Raw genomic sequence first — 20,893 nt, 5'->3', positions numbered from 1 at the left:
GAGGCAGTTAGAGGTGATCGGGTGGGTAGGCAGGCAGGTGAGTAGTAGCAGTCCCAGTTTGTGAGAGGGATGTTTAGGCCTGATCCCTAACCAGCAGGCAGACATCCCCCAAGGTGTCCCCAATTGGAGAGGGTGCAGGCGGGGATGAGGGAACACCCCTCAGTGCATGAATTTTATACACTGGGCCTCTAGTATTGTAATAATAGATTTAGCAGTCTGACTCTTATTCTACACTGTGAATTATTTATGTGCAAAGGCTGTGTTATTCATTATTTCAGTTATTCATTATTATATTTTCCAAGGCTAGAAACTGTCACTTAATAAATGCTAAATAAATGTCTGCCAAATATTAATGAGCAAAATTTGCACCTAACTATATCACCTGGCATGTGGTAGAGGCTCTAGGAGTAAGGAGGGGTGGTGGTAGAGCAAGGAGGGGGAAAAAAGGAAAGAGGGAGGAAAGGAGGGAGGAGGAAGGGAGGAGGAAGAGAGGAAGGAAGGAAGGAAGGAAGGAAGGAAGGAAGGAAGGAAGGAAGGAAGGAAGGAAGGAAGGGAGAGAGAGGGGGAAAGAAAAGAGGCAGTCTCCCTGAAGCTAAGACTCCACATGAGATGGTATTCAGCCAGCTTTCCCAAGCTCCCAGCACAGTCTTAATCACCTCTCTCACAGCAACTTTGATAGCTCTAGCTAAGGAACTTGATACCTGCAAGCAATTAACTTTAATAAGCCAGCAGGTGTTTTCCTTAAAAGAATGCTGACAAGCCAATTTGCTGACAGCAGCTCTAGATTCTCTGGTTACTCAGCCATGGCTTCTACCTTTGCCCTTATGAACGCAGTCTGTGGTTGTGAGTAATGAATGAAAAGGTAGCCAGAGTGTGGTTCTTTAAACAGTGAGGCTTGGAATCGGCTTTAAGACATGACTGTGCATTACAAATAGTTCCAAAAAGTCTTTTCAAGTTACAAATAAAAGCAAAACCCAACAAGTGGCAAAAGTGGCAATAGCTCACATTGTCACAGCACAGCATAGTTTCTGTAATGTTTGTTAAACAGAAGGATATGGAAGTGCTTTGACCTGCATTGGCCTCCCCTTCCTTCTTTTCTTCTTTCCTTCCTTCCTTCCTTCCTTCTTTCCTTCCTTCCTTCCTTCCTTCCTTCCTTCCTTCCTTCCTTCCTTCCTTCCTCTCTCTCTCCCTCTTTCTCTCTTCCTCTCTCTCTCTCTCTTTCTCTCTCTCTCTCCATATCTTCCACTCTCTTTAAAATGCAATGGGAAAAATATATTTGGGTGAGGATTAACAAAAAAAAAAAAAAAAGAAAAGAAAAAGAGAAAAAGAGGGGGGAAATAGAGCTCCTCACTATTGGGATTTTTTTTTTTTTTTAAATAGAGATAAGTCGAGGGGCTATTCTGAAAGTGAGACAGTAAGGACAGTGATCTCCTGGGGCCCCGCCCCTCTGCTCCTCCTGTCAGTTAACCAGCGTATGTGTTTGCTTCCAGGGCCTGCTTTATGAACTTGCTGGAGAGCAAAGGCAAACGGCAGCTTGGGAAGAACAAGGACAGACCCTCCTCTCACCTGCAGCACGATGACAGGGCGCTGCTGTGCAGGCTGGGCTGGCCTCCAGGGCCCGCTGTGCGGCAGGCTGCCTTCCCCAGGATGGGCGTTCGGACATGGCCATCCTCGCCCCCAGCAGACCAAGGGAATCTAAAGGCAGGAACAGCACGTTTCCTGGAAGGTGACTTCGGCACTTGGGTTATAGGTTAGGCAGTTTGATTTACAAAAAGCAATATATCCTTAAAGCAATGGTTTTTAAGGTATGCACTTGCATAATCCAGAGGTTATGCAAGATGACTCATAAGGATATGGAAAAAAATAATTAAACATATTTATATTTTCTTCCCATTTAAAAAAAAAAGCTTTTTTGTGTATGTTTTGTTTAAAATATATTTTATTGATTTTTTACAGAGAGGAAGAGAGAGGGATAGAGAGTTAGAAACATCAATGAGAGAGAAACATTGACCAGCTGCCTCTTGCACACCACCTACTGGGAATGTGCCCGCAACCAAGATACATGCCCTTGACTGGAATCGAACCTGGGACCTTTCACTCCTCAGGCCGAAGCTCTATCCACTGAGCCAAACCGGTTTAGGCTCTGTGTATCTTTTAAGATGTATATGACTTTGTTCACTTATGTGATTTATAAATAAAAACACCTATATTAGGGACTTATTCTCCATAGTACTTTTATAGGCATGAATAATTTTTTTAAAGTTTGGAAACCACTGTCATAAAGAAGGATCATGATTCCTTATCACATGCTCTGCTGAGAAAGCTGAGATATCTGTTCACATTCAGGAAGGATCTAGAAGTTTCCTCCACCAGGATGTCTGGTAAAAATGACAGCTATCTTGGATTGCTAGCATAGAAATAAGTCAATAAAGCCAGAAGAGAACAAGGCAGGCTGCACGCACCTGTGTTCACCCTTTCCAGAGACTCTCCATCCGAATGTGTGGCTCTAAAAGCTTGACAGCAACGGTGAACTCCTGAGGGCACTTCTCTGGCTCCATCTTGTTTTAAGCCTCTACTCACAGGCACAATTGTGAACTTGAAAGGAATTTCAAGTGTTAGGAGAGCAATAATGGTCATAAGGAAGGGTGATCAGACCATGGAAACAGAAGGTGAAGGCAGCAAGTGGCCTATCCTTAACAATATTGGCAACCAAGGAAATAATTATTACTCTATTGAATCCCTAGTAAGTTCTGGCACTTTGCTAGCCACTTTTTCAGCAATACGATCCATTTTTACCATGACACTCACATTTTAAAACTAAAATAAAAGGTTCCAAGACAATGAATATTGTACCAGGTACGCTTTACCCCAAAGCCAGTATTCTCCAGACGTTGCCATGCTATCTCAGGAGCATGGTTTGAGTGACATTAGGAAATAGTGAGAGCAGACTCATGTTGTAGTACCTCAGGACATTATAATCTGAATTGGTTATGTTTACCAGCTATTTATTTTTTTCTTTTCATTAAAATCCTAAACTGTGACCAATGTCTTTGTCAAGAGGAAATTGCTGCAAGATTCCTAGGCCATCAAGTAAAAAGACCAGATTTCCCCTCAATAATTGGGCCATGGAACAACCAGTCAGCTATGATGCGCACTGACCACCAGGGGGAAGACACTCAATGCAGGAGCTGCCCACAGCCCACAGACCCCCATTGTATGATCAGGGCCTGCAGGCCAACCTCTTGGTCCCTCTTCCCAGCTGGCAGACTCTAATTGCCCGATGGGGAACAGAGACCCAGGGGTGGGTAGTGGTGGACGTGGATGGTGCCAGGGCCCTGGTTAACACCCTGGTTGCCCTACACACAGAGGGTGACCAGCTGTCGCAGCAGCAGTGTGGGGCAAAGCTGATGGGTGGGCAGGAACAGCCAACCTCTTGGTGTTTCCCCCTGCTATGAGGCTCCAATCGCCCAATGGGGAACTGGGAATAGGGGATGGGAGGTGGGGAGGTGGGGGGGTGGGGGTGGCGGCAGACAAGGGTGGTGCCGGGGCCTCGAGCACCCCACCAATCACTCCACACAAAGAGGACAACCAGCAGCAGCAGCAGGAGGCAGCTGGGGAAGATTGGCCCTGATTGTAGGCCAGGCCTAGGGACCTTCCCTGTGCATGAATTTCGTGTGCCAGGTCTCTAGTAATTTCCATGTTAAGAAAAGAGTAACACCTACTGGGAGAGTCAGGCTCTATAGCTAAAAGTAATTATCTCCCTTACATAGGAAAGCCAAGTTTATCTACCCATCCCCCCAAACACCCACACATCTTCAATATTTTCAATTGTATTCCCCTCCTGTATCACCTTTCCAGAGACTCAGCATCCAAATGTGTGGTTCTAAAAGCTCAGGCAGCAACAGTGAACTCCTGAGGACACTTCTCTCCAGGTCTATTTTGATTTAAGCCTTTACTCATAAGCACAACTGTGAACTTGAAAGGAATTTCAAGTGTCAGGAAAGCAAGAAGGGTCATATCCGTCCTGAGGGAAAAGGGTAGCCACTGAATAGCTCCAGACTTGGCATCAGTGTCCCTTAAGGCTGAGGGTGGTGTTACCCAGCAAGGTCAAGGACCCTTCTGTCCAGGCTGCTTTGAGTCCAGGTGATTTCTGAAGTCTTTTCTGCTCTAACATTCTATTAGGTTCTTTAGCCACTCCTGATTTTCATGAACTTACTTTTGTTCTGCTCCTGTCTAGCAAGAAAAAATAAAGCAGAGAGGAGGGCATAGAAATGGGCCAACCAAACAGACTCTTACTTTATAATTATTTGGATATAAAATCAGCTGTTTTTGAGCAGCGTGAGAAGACAAGATCGACCAGGACCGAGCGAGGCCCGCGCGCTGCTGCATCCCTGCGTCCCGCCAGGACGTCCAGCCGCTGTCGCCATCATGCCCAAGAGAAAGGCTGAAGGGGATGCTAAAGGAGATAAAGCCAAGGTGAAGGACGGACCACAGAGAAGATCTGCCAGGTTATCCGCTAAACCTGCTCCTCCAAAGCCAGAGCCCAAGCCTAAAAAGGCCCCTGCAAAGGAGGGAGAGAAGGTACCGAAAGGGAAAAAGGGGAAAGCTGATGCTGGCCAAGATGGGAATAATCCTGCAGAAAATGGAGATGCCAAAACAGACCAGGCGCAGAAAGCTGAAGGTGCTGGAGATGCCAAGTGAAGTGTGTGCATTTTTTATATCTGTGTATTTCTGGTGACTGTACAGTTTGAAATACTATTTTTTATCAAGTTTTATAAAAATGCAAAATTTTGTTTTAAAAAAAATAAAATAAAAAATAAATAAAATAAAATCAGCTGTTTTTTATTATTTATTTATGAAGGTGTGAGATACATACCATTTGTTAAAAAAAAAAAAAAAAAAAGCCAACATATCCTCATGATTTTTTTTTTGAAATTTGTTGAAGTTGTACTTTTATGACCATTAGGCAGATGCTGATGTTGCTATTTTCACTTTTTTGTTGTTCAAATTTCATACATCACACAGCCCAAAGACCCCAAGATCTTGTTCTTGGAGTCACAAAGAAAGAAAGAACACAGAGTCTGTCAAAAATAGTCTCCTGTCTGAAGCCCTTCTCTAGCTTAAGAGCTTTTGGCTTAGCTACTTACCTCAAACCTACAGGGAAAAGTCGGAGCAGCTCTTCCTACTCTCAAATGGAATATTTGTGTGTGTGTCTCTTCAGAGCTACAAATCCCATATCCCCATGCGCACACTTCAATTTATCTTTGCAATATCAGTCCTCCCATGACACAGAAAAAAAAAAAAAATTAGATGAGGAGCAGACTCCATGTGGGCACGTTGGCTTGTCAAGTGAACACACAGTGAGCATCTGATGTTTTCCCTCTCTCCGTTATGAAATAATAATAAAAATGCTTTGTGAGCAGAATGTTTTCTAAACTAACAAAACTTTTGCCTGGGCTTATCAGAATGCCCTCTTCCCTCAGTCCTACCACTGCCTTCATTCCCCTTTTCAGCTCCCATCCCGTCCCATCTCAGCTCTTTCCCAGTTCTATTAAGGTGGCTTTACTGGTGAACTCCACCTGCATGTCCGGGACCATTCTAGGCTCCTGGTTAGTCCTCACTGGCTCAGCAACCATCCTGAGTTACAAGCATCCTGAGAAACTCAGTTAAAGAATTAGCAGGATTTAGAATTAAGTGTTGTTTCAACTGAATCTGGGATTTACAGAGCCGTCAGTGAGTTTTTATGAGCCCTTAGGATGCACTATGCTGGAAGTCTGCCATAGGTTAGTCCAAGTTTTCGACCACAGTGTCTGTTACAGCAGGTAGTTAGGGAAGGGAACAAATAGAACCAGCGGATTAACTAGGAAAGGACAGTTGCACAGTTACTCCAGGCATCTGAGTGGGTAGGAAGTGCCATCTATGGCTTGGGTACCACCAAGCCTTGGTGACAGATGTGAAGATAGGGTGTGAGGCACAGGGAAGTTAGGTAGCTTGCCCCAAATCAGCCTCAGGTGCCAGAGTGATGCAGCTCTGGGTCCTGACAACCTTCCTGGGCTTGGCAGGCCCAAGTGTGGGCCTGCTGCCCCAGAATCTGGACTTCTCTCACAGCAAGACAAAACTAAGCCACTGGTCGTATATGGGGCATTGGGCATGGAGTGCCTGGGGGCAGTGAATGTAATCTACCAGCTGAGTGCTGGGGAAGTGCCTTGTTGAGTGTGGCAGCCTTTTCGAGGTGTTCAAATAAGTCTTGCCACTGTGGATGCAAAGGGCCCACATACTAAACCTGGCTAACTCAGGGGAGGCCTGTGTGGTGGCCTTGAAAATTCAGAGGCCTAAGTTACCATGAACAACAGTCTGAACTTAAAACTGTTTAACTAAAAGCAGTTTATGGTAGGTAGTCATGTCCTAGGCTAGAAGATTCCCAAAGGTCAATCTTTACCTTAACTAAGCCTCTGTATTGTCTTTTCATCTATAATAGCATTCCTTTGGAATGTCAGGGTGACTCCCCTTTTTCCAAACCCTTTAGGGTACAACCAATGTACAAAGTAGGAACCATAAATCCTCTCGCTGTTATCATGGTCATGTTTGACTGTTGGTATCCTCTACCCACCTAGGGAAAGGAAGCATGTGTCTATCATTTTACTTTTATCATTCCCAGAGATTCCCCCCTGTGCTTTCTCTCACCTCCCTAATCTATCACCAAAGGATTTCATGTAACCCACTTGCCTCATCTCTTTGGGTTGTAATGTATAAAATAAGGTACAAAACTGTCATTCTCAGGAGCATTATTTCAATCTCTCGAGATTTTGCTTCCCGGCAATTATCCACAGTTTGACTCACATTAAAATCACAAAATTTTTTCACAGGTTTGAATGTTTCTTACAGTGACACTGCTATCGCTCAACTCTTCGAACACGTGTTCCTGAAATTCTTTTCCCATGACATCATGGGAAAACCTATTTCCAGACTGGTTTTCCTCTTAACCCTTGCTTCATAACCTGCCTACTGATTCTTGTTCATGACCAAGTTTCTTTCTAGAATTGGGGCCTGTCCCTCTGTCTAGTCCTTGCCTGTACCCAGAGTCCTGGGATGGAGTGGGGGAATCTGTATCCCAAATCCAGATCATTGTCTAGAGGTCCTGGTACTAATAGACACGTTTCATAAAACTGTACCATCTCTCCCCCATTTATAGCCTGGAACCTTTTCATGTGTAGTCTTACCCACTCTACTACACCACCTAGAAGAAAGACTGGCTTCCCACCTTGAACGCAAAGTCTCAAATTCTTATCAAGGCCACACTTTGAAGCGGCATTAGGAACCCTTATCCTGGGACAGTAACCTGTTACCCACATGTTTTGAGACTGAGTTCATGTTCTCTGAGAAAAATTGTTCTTCCCTCTATTGCACTGAGAGGAGTTTTCTACATCCATTTGAATCAGTAATAAATTCTTGTTCCAACTGCTATTTAAATGTAACCTAAGTATATTATTATTCTTTTAAACCAGGAGTGACTTACTGAAAGCCTGATCTAGTCTGCCAAAATAGTTCTTTAGGAAACGAATTGTATTCCATATATATCTAAGGAGCCACAGGCTCTACCATTCTCTATCGCCTGGCATCTTGCTTTTTCATGCAAGGGTATTTTTACCAGCTTCTATTTTAAAGGAATTTATATTTTTAACCCCTTTTTGAGGCCTTCTGAAAGCTTCTCCTCTCCCACCTTGCTACTTTCATTTTTTTTTTCCCACGCTCTCTTCATGTTCTAAAATAGATAAGTAGCTCGGCCAGTGTGGCTCAGTGGCTGAGAAATGGCCCATAAGTCAAGAGGTCCCAGTTCAAATCCCAGTCAAGTTACATGCCAAGATTGTAGGCTCAATACCCAGTAGGGGGTGTGCAGGAAGCAGTGGATGGAGGTCTCTCTCTCATTGATGGTTCTATCTCTCTATCCCTCTCCCTTACCCCTCCCCCCTCTCTCATAAATAAAATAAAAACATATTTAAAATAGCTAAGCAAATTTTCACCAGGCTCTATGTTACTCTTGGTGGAGTTGGTGAGGCACACATACTGCCCATCTGTATACTTCACTGGAGCTACATCTGAAGAGGAGACCCACTGGATTCTAACCACTCACAGATATCCCCTCCCCTCCCCTTTCCACCCCATGGTCTAAATCATTATCTCACAAACTGCCTGAGGAACCAGCACAATTAATCCCATTAAGCCCTCTGTCCTGCTTTGCTTTAGCCTAAAGCTCAGGACTAATCAAGCTGTGCAGATAACCTAATCCGATACAACTTCAAAACCCTCCTTAACCACTCACCAATCCTTCCTACATACCCTGTGGAAATCTACAAAATCTGAACATTCCCTTCAACAACTCGTTTAAAATGACTCCCCCATAAAGTAAAATAATCTACAAATCTCTCAAAGAGTGAAAACTTTCTCTTCTAAACCCCTCAGCCTATAGATTGGTGGCCTATAGGTGGGTGGGTTATATCCACTTCTTGTCACTTCCTGAATATTTATTTTTCTCTCTTCTCAAACCCATAAAGCTCCTTTGAATCTGGAGCCATCATATTTTATTGCAGTTACTTCTTCCTCTTACAGTCATTTACAGTGATCTTCCAGAGAGAAAGGATTGGACCTGATTTACTTACTGCTGATTCTTCAGGCCTTAGATGAGTGTCTAACACAGATTAGTAAATATTCCTTGAATGAGTTAAGTGAATAAAATCCATCCATTATACCTTTCTTTCTTTCTTTCTTTCTTTCTTTCTTTCTTTCTTTCTTTCTATCTTTAAATATATTTTATTGATTTTTTGCAGAGATGAAGGGAGAGGGATAGAGAATTAGAAACATTGATGGGAGAGAGACATTGATCAGCTGCCTCCTGCACACCTCCCACTGGGGATGTGCCCAAAACCAAGGTACATGCCCTTGATGGAAATCAAACCTGGTACCTTTCAGTCTGCAGGCCAACACTCTATCTACTGAGCCAAACTGGTGAGGGCACCTTTCTTTCTTATCTTGATCTCCTTAGTCAACACCCTTTTGTGTCAGAGGTACTAGTCCAGGCAACAAAGCTGGTAACTTGACCTCCTTGAACTCAGAATCCTCAAATTGGTGCTGGACAGGATAAGGCCATTCCTTGACCCCAGTCACTTTTTGTAATCAGCTACCTATTACCTTGAAATTAGCTCCTTCGGTGCCTGAATTCCTGGTTCTTCTGTCTCTGTCTCCTCCTCCCACTCCTTGATTTCTTTACCTCAAGCTAAATGTTCTCAGTGGTTTGTCCTCAGATATTTTCTTCTCTATCTTTTCCTTTTCTCTTTTGAGGACAGCATCAATCCCATGAATGAAACATCAATCTGTGGTTTTAGATCCACATTTTATTTTATATTCCGATCCTTCATGCTTAACTTCTTGGGGCATATCTACACATATATCCCACTAATGTTTCAGATTGTATATGTCTAAACTCAAGCTTACCATCTTCCTTCCTAACCTTGTTACTTCTGTATGTTTATTTAAATCTGATAATAAAATCACTATACTCTTAGTCAACCATACTTGAAATTTCATACTTAATACTGTACTACACATTTGAAAGTTGCTAAGAGAGTTTATCTTAAAAGTTCTCATCACAAGAAAAAAAGTTTTTGTAACTATGTAAGATGATAGATGTTAAGTAGACTTACTATGGTCATCATTTTACAATGTATACAAATATCAAATCATCATGTTGTGTACCTGAAAGTAATATAATGCTATTCGCCAAATATACCTCAATTTAAAAAACAAATAGTTGAACAATTGGTTAATCACTCTGTAAGTAAAAAAATTTTCTAACAATATTATACTAGATTGTTAATTTATTTTTTTCTCTAAGTGAGAAGAAATTTTGTCAATATTTTAATGATTCTTATACTGTCTATAATTAAAAATTCAAAGGACTTGGATTCTGTTCAAATAATTAGGTTTTTGGATTAATAATTTATAACTTAAAATGCTTTTTATTAAAATAATTTACACACATAGAAAAAAATAAAAAGAAATTTCATAGTCACCTTGAATCCCTCGTCCTTTCTTTCTTTCCCAAAAATCCAACAGGTTATGTAATTTTACATTATGACCCATATGTCTCTGCTGTCAACTTCTTTCCACTCTGCAATCACTCTTAACTAGGACATTTTTTTTTTTTTATCTCTTGATTGACTACCTTAATACCCATTCCTCTTCCTGAGAGAAATAGGTTTTCCTACAGTATATCTTTGATTCTGTCATTTCCCTCCTGCAAAAACTTTCGTAATGGCCCCATTACCTATAATATTCATTCCAAACTCCTGAGAAAGGACCTCTACGAGTTAGTCACAATATGGTTTTCTAGAATACTTTCTCACTCATTTTTCTTACATTTATTTTATTCTTCAGTTAAAGTAAGCTCTTCTATTTCAAGTTTAGGCTCATAAATTTTATCTTTTTGTACTGACGCTCTTGTAATTGTTTTCTGTTTGTTAGTTTTTAGGGTTTTGTTTTTTTTTTTAAAGTCAGTATCCCCTCCCAACTCCCTACCCAATGCCCCATCTTTCTAAATCCTACAGTCCTCTCTACAAATGGAAGCAGTAGTATTATAGCTAATACTTCAAATTATATCCTGTGCACATGCACAGGCCTAAAGCACTTTGCCTTATGGCCAAAGAACATGATTATAAAGGACTAAGGTAATAAAAAACATCCTAAATGCCTGCTCACTGCACAGGAAGGGAGAGGGAGAGAGAGATAGAAACATCAATGATGGGAAAGAATCATTGATAAGCTGCCTCCTACACCCCCCATATTAGGGATTGAGCCCGCAACCATGGCATGTGCCCTGTCTGGGAATCGAACCATGACTTCCTGGTTCCTAGGTCAATGCTCAACCACTGAATTGTGTTGGCTAGGCTTACATATTCTTAAAAACAAAACAAACAAACAAAAAAACACACACAAAACAAAAAATCCCAGCAGGAACTAGAATGGTGACCTGATTTGGGAAGAATGGAAGGCATAGAATGCCCTGCAATGGCTACCGGAAAACAACAGCATAAGTTAATAGCCTTTTTTGTCTCTTAACTGCCCATTGTCAGCAATAGGTTTTGTTCTATATAGTCTGGATTCCCAGTTGCAAGGGTCTTCACTCCTACCAGATAGAAGGGCGATAATGAGAATAAACCAAGAAGGAAATGGTGTAGGCAAGAAGCCAGAAACCAGGTTCTGTTGGAGCAACCTACTCAGGGAAGCAGAGGAACAAATAATTGATATGAGAAAAAAACTAGATTTTCCTACAATCTCATAAATCAGACTTGAGAATTTAATTTGAGGGCTTTTCTACTTCTTGCTTCATTTTTTTTCCCCCTCCTGGAATTGTGCTACTGGCCTCAACAGAGGAAGTGGGATGTAATTAATCCATGTGAATTTGCTTCATTAACATATTGCTACTCCTTGTGTTTCCTCTAGTCAAGAATGTTTCAAAAGGTGCTCTTGGCAAAAAAAAATGCTACACCCAGTCTGGAGAATGGTCCATGGCAGAAGAAACACTGAAATATTCGCATGAAAAGAGCACATGTTTGCTATTGACTGATTAAAAAAAATTAGTCATTGAGCTTATTAAATGCCTACAAGTACTACTCTATCTAGGTTTTTAATCAGTTGACACTTGTTCAATCAAACCTGCTTTCTCAGAGTGATTAAGTGAAATGTCACCATAAGATAGTAAGATGTGACGTTCCCTTTGCCATTCACAAGTAGTCCTAAGACGCCTAAAAAATACACAGGGAGGTACATCTCTATACCCATGGCAAAGATGCCATTAATCTACTCTAATAAAGGGCAACAGCAGGCTAATCACATAGCTCATTTATATTTGGCTTTGGAATGTGTTATGTGGTTTTTGGCAGAAGATTTACCTTACTAATTATGTCTTACTTAAATTAATAATAGAGTTAATTTGCATTCCCTTAGCACACACCAGTTGACAAGAGAGAAGAAATATGCTAAGCGATGCAGGGAAATCATCTTGGAATTTAAAGCTTCTCTCAATAATTTGTGAGTGTATGTGTTGTCATTGTACATACATTTAGAATAAAAACTCTAAACATAAAAGGAAATAAGAGTTGAATTTTTACATAAAAATTCCTGTCACCTATTGGCTAATTTGCATCATCTCTGTTTCTCTGTATTTTCCTCTAAGTCCTTCTTAGATCGTTAAATTGGGAAGTAAAACTTGTAATCAACAAATATCCCTAGCCTATTTGGCTTAGTGGATCGAGCATAAGCTTGGGGACCAAAGAATCCCAGGTTCAATTGTGGTTAAGGGCACACAACTGGGTTGCAGGTTCCTTCCTGGCCTGGGCCAGGTCTGGGTGTACAGGAGGCAACCAATTGATGTGTTTCTCTCACATCCATATTTTTTCTCTGTCTTTCCCTCTCTCTTCCATTCTCTCTAAAAATCAGTGGGAAAATGTTCTTGGGTGAGGATTAAAACAAAACTAAAAACAGATATGCATGTAGGGTACCTATTATATGCTGAGCACTGTGCTCCTTGTTATGAAGGCTTTGAGGAACTATAGTCTATTTTCTGTCTTAAGATCTAAAACTAGGGAGGGGGAAAATGTGAAGTGATACATTCCTTCTATGCTCTAATTTATATTTTCTTTGTTACTATAGATTATCATGCTCCTAGAAACCATTTCCTACACATCTAGATAGCTGGTGTGGGGAGATGGTAGTAATTAATGGGTTTACTTTTGAACAGAGTCAAGGAAATCGAGAAGTGGTATCTGATTTCCTGGTTAAAAAAAAAAAAAAAAAAAAAAAGTCAATGAGCACAAAAGACCCAAGTACCTTTGCAGAAGCTCTCAAAGTAGAGCTTTAACTTTCCTCTCCCAATTTAGAATCAAGAGTAAGGAATATCCTCTAGCAATTGGCATAATCACATTGCTCAGTTTCTCAGCTTCTGGTATCTTCCCAGACAAACCCTGATAGACATCAAGATTCTACTTTCCTTCAGCCGAATAAAGTGCCTAGTGATATAATGTTGCTCTACTTGCTTTTGGAAAAATCATCAAGCATTGGATATGGAAAGCAAACCTCCCATGTTTTAAAATTCCCAGACATATTTATTTGAGAGATTGTAATACAATGATTTTCACCTCTGTCACTTTTAGTGCAAACAGTGTGCAAGACCCTTGCAAGTTCAGCTAAAAATACCATCTAGTCCTTTCTGATTAGTCCGTTGAGTATATATATATATATATATATATATATATATATACACTGAGTGGCCAGATTATTATGATCTCTGAATGCATAATAATCTGGCCAATATTATATATATATTGGCCAGATATTATATATATATATATATATATATATATATATATATATATAGAGAGAGAGAGAGAGAGAGAGAGAGAGAGAGAGAGAGAGAGAGGCCCAGTGCATGAATTTGTGCCTGGCCAATGGGAGGGGACATGGGCGGTTGGCTGGCCTGTCTGCTGGTCGAACTCCTGGTCCAGGGGACAATTTGCATATTATCCTTTTATTATATAGGATATACACTGAGTGGCCAGATTAATATGCATTGAGAGATCATAATAATCTGGCCACTCAGTGTATATACATATAAATTCAATTATATCTTTATGATTGTAGGGGAAAAACCCAAATAACTCATTTTCAATGAGTAAAATATGTACACTGACATCCATATCTTACTGTAGTTATAAGAACTAGAAATAATATACCTTAAGTGCTTTAATAAAATGTTTTATTGCCTTAGGAATACTCCCTTTCTTTGAGTATGGCCATACTTTGATTATTTTTAATTGCAATAATGAAAATTTTAGGACACAAAAAATCTGAGAATAGCCAAAGAATTTTATAGGCTCACTTTATGGGATAAAATATGAACTTAGAAAGAATATAATAAAATTCAATATTTAAAGCCTGTATCTCAAGCTTATTAATACATAAAATGTATATGCCAATATTAAGCTCAGTAGAAAAGAATACTACAACATGGCTTATAAAACTAATTGAATAGGGTTAAATTAATAAAGCACCCAAGTTAAGATAGTCTCATGGTATTATGCCTCTTAGGCAATCCAGAAATACTGCATTCTATTCTAAGCATCACATGGAGGGGTATTATAAAAAAATAAACTGAGAAATATTCAGAGATGAATGCTTCCGATGATGAAAGGGCTAAAAGAAACCATGAAGAGACTAGAAAACTTACGTTGGAGAAGAGAGAGTGTATGAAGTACCTGAAAGAAGACTTCAGAAAGCTTAAGGGTCATCATGGGGAAGAACCCTAAACAATAGAGTCATTCCTATTGAGTAGAATTTTTTTTTTAATTTATATAAGTGGAGAAGATTCATCTAATTGAAAAAAAGCATGAATGCAGATCTGACAAATCCAATAGAAAATTTCTTCTCCAACTAAAGCAATTGTGACACAGGATATTCAACTTCTTTGAACTTATTTTTCTAAACTGTAAATAATGTTGACAATCAAGTTATGAAAGGATGAAGTGAGGGAACATACATGAAAGCTCTAGGTTAGTGCTTTGGGCTTAACAAGGAATGATATATAGCAAAACACAGAAAGGAGTTTTAGTAAGTTAATGAATGGAATGTTGAATTCAGCATTAGCTTAAACTAAAGCCATGAACTAATCTACTATATTCTATGAAAAGAAAAAGAGAAAATGATTTGTTAAATGTAGCCCAGCCTACTAGGAATACATGTAAATCAAGTGATGGCTAATATTTTTTATAAACTTTAAAAAGTAAATTATGGTATAAAGATTTATACACAGATGTAAAACTTTTAATTAAAATGTGATATAGGAGATAATATAGATTTATTCAGGATATGAGTCACTTGCATTTTTTTAGTTAAAGCTTTAATGTATTTATGTGAGCAATTTTTTATACTGAAGAGTAGCAATACCTTTACCTCATATCCGAAACTAAATGAAGGGTCTACTGTTTATGAAATAATGTTACATGAGAAAGGAGAGAATATTACATATATTGTGACAGAGCCACTAGCTGTCCACAAAAGCCAGTCTTTCTTTTTCACTAGTAATAGATTTGTAGTTTGGCACATGGCTGCCAGCATTACTACATTTCCCACTCTCGTGTGACTAATTGCAACACAAAGTAAGAAAGTTATATATGACTTAGAAACAGCCCTGTCTTCTGCACATTCCCTCCACCACATCTTATAGGCTGAAATAGTGAGAACCAGACAGGTACCACATGGCAAATAAAGCAGAGCCACCAACACCTTGAGGCCCTAAGTGACCATGTGGAGCAGAAGCACCACTAAATTGGAATACTCTTTTGTGACTGTTACATGAAGGAAAAAAAAAGTTTTTAATCTATCTTGTGTGAATCACTGAGTTTTGGAAAGTTTTTGCTACTGTAGCTTCTTAGCACTTGAGTTTAATAAATGCTCTGATTACAACTATGCAAAAACAAACAAAAAAAAAACCACACAAACTATAATAAAAGGGTAACATGCAAATTGACCCTAACAGTGGAACAACAACAAGGACTACTTGACCAGACACTATGAGGTATACTGATCACCTCTTGATCCTTTCCCCAGGCCAGCAGGCTCTGATCACCCAATGGCGAATGGGGAACCAGGGTGGGTAGCGGGGGACATGGGTGGTATCAGGCCAAAGCCCTCACCCAGCCAGTCGCCCCACACACAGAGGGCAACCCGTAGTGGGGGGCGGGGCCCGTGAGCAGGTGGGAACTGCCGACCTGTTGATCCCTTCTATAGGACATCATGCTCCAATCTCCTGATGGTGAACGGGGAACCAGGTGGGTTGGGGGGAGGTGGGTGGGCCAGCTGCAGGCAGCCAGGGAAGATGGCCCTGATGGCAGGCCAGGCCTAAGGACTGTACCCGTGCATGAATTTCATGTGCTGGGGCCTCTAGTATTTATATAATTATACAATGACTAGAGGCCCTAGGAAAGTACAAATAGTGATTGTTTTAGACAATGTCTTATAAAGTTGTTTAAATATTTCAAATTTCTTTGGAAAACCAACTATTACAGATCAATCAAGTGCCAGTCAAACACATAGTGATATTTCAATAGATTCTGTCTTCCTCTGAAATCCGAGGAAGGCCATATATATTGTTTTTAATTTCTTTTTTATTGATTTTTTTACAGAGAGGAAGGGAGAGGGACAGAGACCAGAAACAACGATGAGAGAGAAACATTGATTAGCTGTCTCCTGCACACCCCTCACTGGGGATGTGCCTGCAACCAAGGTACACACCCTTAATCGGAATCAGACCCGGGACCCTTAAATCCATAGGCCGACGCTCTATCCACTGAGCGAAACCAATTTTGGTTGAGGAAGGCCATATATTAGTAAAAGAAGCAAATCACTGGATCCACATTTGATTCCTAATTGCACATTTACCAGGAGAAAATCTGGCATTTAAATTCAGCCTTTAAATTCACTACTATTCAGCAACAATCTGAATCCCAAAATTCAATTAAAAAGGTCATTACCCTCTGGAACTGAAGGTGCTCTTTTAATTACAATATTGTTAATGAATTGAGAGAGAAGACAGTTTGACTTAGTTCAATTAGCACATTTAAGTCAAAGCAAGCTCCAGTGAATATGGGTGGCTTTCCTGTGAATTACGTTTTTCCTCTCTTTTTTCCCCTCCTCCCTTTCTTCCTTTTATCCTCCTTCCTTTCTTCCTTCCATCTTTCCTTTAAATGTGGAATTTGAACCTAACCCTGGCACATAAGCTTCCATTCTCCATTTTACCTGTAAATTGCTGCTAAAGCTGTTAATTAGCTAAGTGCTTACAATATTTTTTTTTTATAAAATTCATCAAAATTAAATGAATACTAACAAGACGGTTTGATGACAAAACTTTTTACCTAGCTTTCTGAGCTGGAGTAAAACACAGGCCATGTAATCTCTAGCTAAAAACAATAATTATCTAATTGCTTTATTATGGTGTGTTACACACACTTTGCCATGTAAGAAGCCAAAAAAAAAAAAAAAAAAAAAAAAGTGAACACATTTGGCACTGGGCTCCCAACAGTTGGTTATCAAGGTTAATCTACGTTCGGAAAGAGGCATTTCATGATGACACTGCGAACTAAAGCACACGGAGGAGTATGTTCCTGCAGAGAGCGCCGAGCTTTCCTGTTGGCTGGCATCCAGTGAGCTTTAAAGTACGATTTCAAGTATATTGGAAACAGTCTTTCCCTTAAAGTGACTTGCAAAGCTCAGAAATGAACCCCTGCTCCAGCTACTAACGGCAAAAAACCCTGCTACCAGATTACATTTAAATAAAGTTCCTAACAACTGCTTGGAGCATCTGGGGTTTCACCTCGGGGGAGATAGTTGATTCTAGTTTGCCTAGGTTACTCGCCCTCTTTGCTCCCCCAGTAGGGGGCTTGGAGAAGTTGTCCATGCAAAATTGTCCCTCAGATCTGAGTCAGCGAGGCAAGGCATGTGTTCCTTCACTCAACAAAAGGGTCTGCCGGCCCGCTGTGAGCTTGGAGTGGGGCAGCTACACAGGAAAAAGCAAGACCCTGCTCTTCCTGGAATTGCCAGTAAGACCTTGTCTTACAGAAGCAGGAGCAATTTCCCTCTAATTTCCCACCGCACTCACAGACTTGCATTCAAAGCAACCTCCTTTGACCATCTATCTGCCTTTGTTCCCTCAACAAGCACATATATATTCTTTAATAATCTCTCTTATTGTATTCAACTAAGATATGCTATTTTTAAGAATATGAAAATAAAAAAGGAGAAAGACAAATATCCTCTCGTTCCCAACACAAATACTGCTAACATTTTTATTTCCTTTCAGATTTTATTTCTTTTCTTTCTCAGTTCTTCATTTTATTTATAGTAGTTTTTAAATTTATAATTGCACTGTTTTTCTTGTGTTTTCCTCCTGATGGGTTAAAATTAAGAGAATCATCCTTGTAAATAACATTTTCTGAGGGATAAAAATACTGAGACAAAGGATTTGCTTCACAAATCCTCCAAGGAAACTGTTTTCAAAAGCTCTCCAGGTGATTCTCATGCACATTACAGTTTGGAGGCCTCTGCTGTAATACAAGATAAATTATGATTAAATGTTTTAAAGGACATCTCAGCAGATTTAGGAAGTGAAAGTCCTCTGATGTAGAGAAGTGAAGGCTTCTAGCACTTGACCTCTAAAGGAAGGCTGGCTTTTTGCAGGGAATAATCACATAGAGAGGAAGGAACAAATTTTCAAAGCCAGGGAAACACAAATCTACCATTGTGTACAGGGCAAGTAAGTAAAACTATAAAGTTCAAATATACACTAAGTGGCCAGATTATTATGGTCTCTGAACGGTCTCTGATATATATATATATATCAGATCCCCTGTGCATGAATTTGTGCATGGGTGGGGTCCAGCTTGTCTGGCCCAGGGGGAGGGGATATGGTTAGTTGGCTGGCCTGCCTACTGGTCGAACTCCTGGTCCAGGGGACAATTTGCATAATAGCCTTTTATTATATAGGATATACACTGAATGGCCAGATAATTATGTGTTCAGAGATCACAATAATCTGGCCACTCAGTGCATTTTCAAAGTACTTGTGAGTATCATGGGAGGAAATGTCTATTACCAGGAAGAGTGAGGGGAGGCCTGGAGGAGTGTATAGCACCAGATGGAGAAGGGTAATTTCCATTTTCAATGGTCATTTATACAATACACAAATCCCGATTTTTCAGAGCTGAAAGAGATCTTCAGGACAATCTATTGCAACTCACTACATAATACATGAGTTCTACTCTACATGTTGGATAAGTATTTCTGTGGCCTCTGTTACATTATATTGCCTACCTAGCAAGATTCCCTTATACATAAAGTAAATACCTAATTAGCAAGGCAAGAGGGTCTTCTTTCATACTCTCAATTATTTTTTCCCTCTCATTTCCCCCTGCTCATGATTCAATATGTAATTCTTGCCTGTTTTATTTTACTGTTTGAATATAGACTTGCATTTTATACCACTTCCGCTGTCTCTAGTTTTCTACCATTTACTCATGAATTAGGAATAATATTATGAAAGACCAAAATCACTCATTTCCATTGATATGAAATGAAGAGGTATAAAATTAAATTATGGAACAGGAGATCCAGGGATGACCCAACACATTGGCCAATGTGCATTTACCTGTAGGTATGATCAGGGGAGCACCAAAAGGTTTGAAGGACCCCAGCACTTCCCCCTAGCTGGTTATATTGGTAAAATAAGATGTATGTCTCTACAGGGATAAACCTAGGTCATGAGATTGCTTCAGACATCTAAAATGTGAATGTGCATTATTGTATCATGTTCAAATACAAAGTAATTACTAATCTCTATAGAGGACAGACCTCTACAAATGAAACTAATAAAGTCATCAGACATGGTTTTTTACTTGCACATAAAAGTTTCCTTTTATGTATATCAATTCCACTAAAGAGATTTTGTAAATACTTTCTTGGGGGGGGGGAGAGACATTTTGTGGTTAATCTGAGACAGATACTGAGTCTAAAGCCATGTTGGAGACTTTTATATTTCTGCTGTAAGGGAAACTGTAATACACTCAATTGGATCATAAAATGTCTGGCATGAGGAGCTTCTAGTTGTTGATAAAAGAGAAAAATGTACAGGAAGAATGTTTTCAGAGAGAAAAAAGATGGGAGCTCTGGAGAGAAGGAGAAGGAGATAGAGAAAAGGCAGGAGGAGGCAAGGGAGAGGGTAAATTGTAGGCAGGAGGGCTGCAAAGTCATTCTGTAAGGCCTTTCTCTTTTAAAAGGAAAGATCCCATGCTGGGAGGAGTGGAGGAAGGAAGCTTTGAATCACTTACTAAACTTTTACAATCTGGATGCACTAAGGACTTATCAGGAAATTGAGTTATAAGAGGTTTGTTTGTCTGTTTATTTATCTCTTCTTTGTACAGATTTAATTTCTTTGAATTGGTCAAAAATACTATTCCTTTGAATAATTAGGTCGTTTATTATGGAGAACATAAAATCATGTCATTAGCATATGATCTTTTCCCCTGGATTATAGAATTAAGTGATAGAAGTGTAATGCAAGAAATCCCTTATAGACAGTATATTGTCAACTCTTTCCTGAATGGAATGGTTAACACTTTTCCAAGAACAGCAGCTAGTTAGTGAGAGTAGGTGAAGAGAGAATATTTGTGTGGAGACTCAGTGACCCTCTCATTCTATTTACTGTCCCATAGCACAAATTTCTAGTAGTAATCGAATGGTTATTGGCTACTCAAAGAGAAAAGTTGTTTGCTTAGCATTTATGTTTTTTTTTAATTGACTTTATATTAGCTTATAATTGGCTAATTTAGTTAGTTTAAAATGTCAAATACAACTTCATAAAATAGGGTTATTACCTACCACATGAGCCCAGAATAAAATATTTACCAAATGACATAGAGAAGAACCAGTGTAATTAAGCCTATTTTGTATTTCAATAAATGAAACTTTTCACTTGAGTTAACTCTTGACTCTAAGGTGTAACCACTATGTCTTTAAGGGTGCAATAAAGTATTTCAGAAGTCATGACCCCCAACTGTTTAATGACTTCTGAAATATCTTACTTCAAATCTAAGTGTTAAATTATTTTAACCACACTAACCCAAGCTCTGCAAAAGCCGAGAGTAGCTATTTAAAAGTCTGGCTTCCTTATTTTATATGGATTGCCACAAACCCAGTCACCTGTTCACAGCCAGCTCTGCCCTCAGCACTCCATGGCTCTCCTTCATCATGCCATCGCCATGTACCTAGTGATCAGTCACTACAAGGTCTGTGC

The 20,893-nt window shown here is 39.8% G+C and overlaps 2 protein-coding genes across 6 annotated transcripts in view; one reads left to right on the top strand and one right to left on the bottom strand.

The window, feature by feature from the left end:
- Positions 1-20,893, bottom strand: part of CTNNA3 (catenin alpha 3) — a 1,202,853-nt gene that overhangs the window by 512,400 nt on the left and 669,560 nt on the right. The gene's annotated exons all lie outside the window — the stretch shown is intronic.
- LOC311632816 (non-histone chromosomal protein HMG-17-like) lies at positions 1,381-4,792 on the top strand. The gene has a single exon (XM_084904702.1). The coding sequence runs from the start codon at positions 4,429-4,431 to the stop codon at positions 4,699-4,701; it is 273 nt and encodes a 90-aa protein (XP_084760828.1). The 5' UTR covers positions 1,381-4,428; the 3' UTR covers positions 4,702-4,792.

The sequence above is a fragment of the Pipistrellus hanaki genome, assembly GCF_964339955.1.
Source record: "Pipistrellus hanaki genome assembly, chromosome: 14".
In the NCBI taxonomy this organism is placed as follows: domain Eukaryota; kingdom Metazoa; phylum Chordata; class Mammalia; order Chiroptera; family Vespertilionidae; genus Pipistrellus; species Pipistrellus hanaki.
This window is presented reverse-complemented; position numbering and strand designations above follow the sequence as displayed.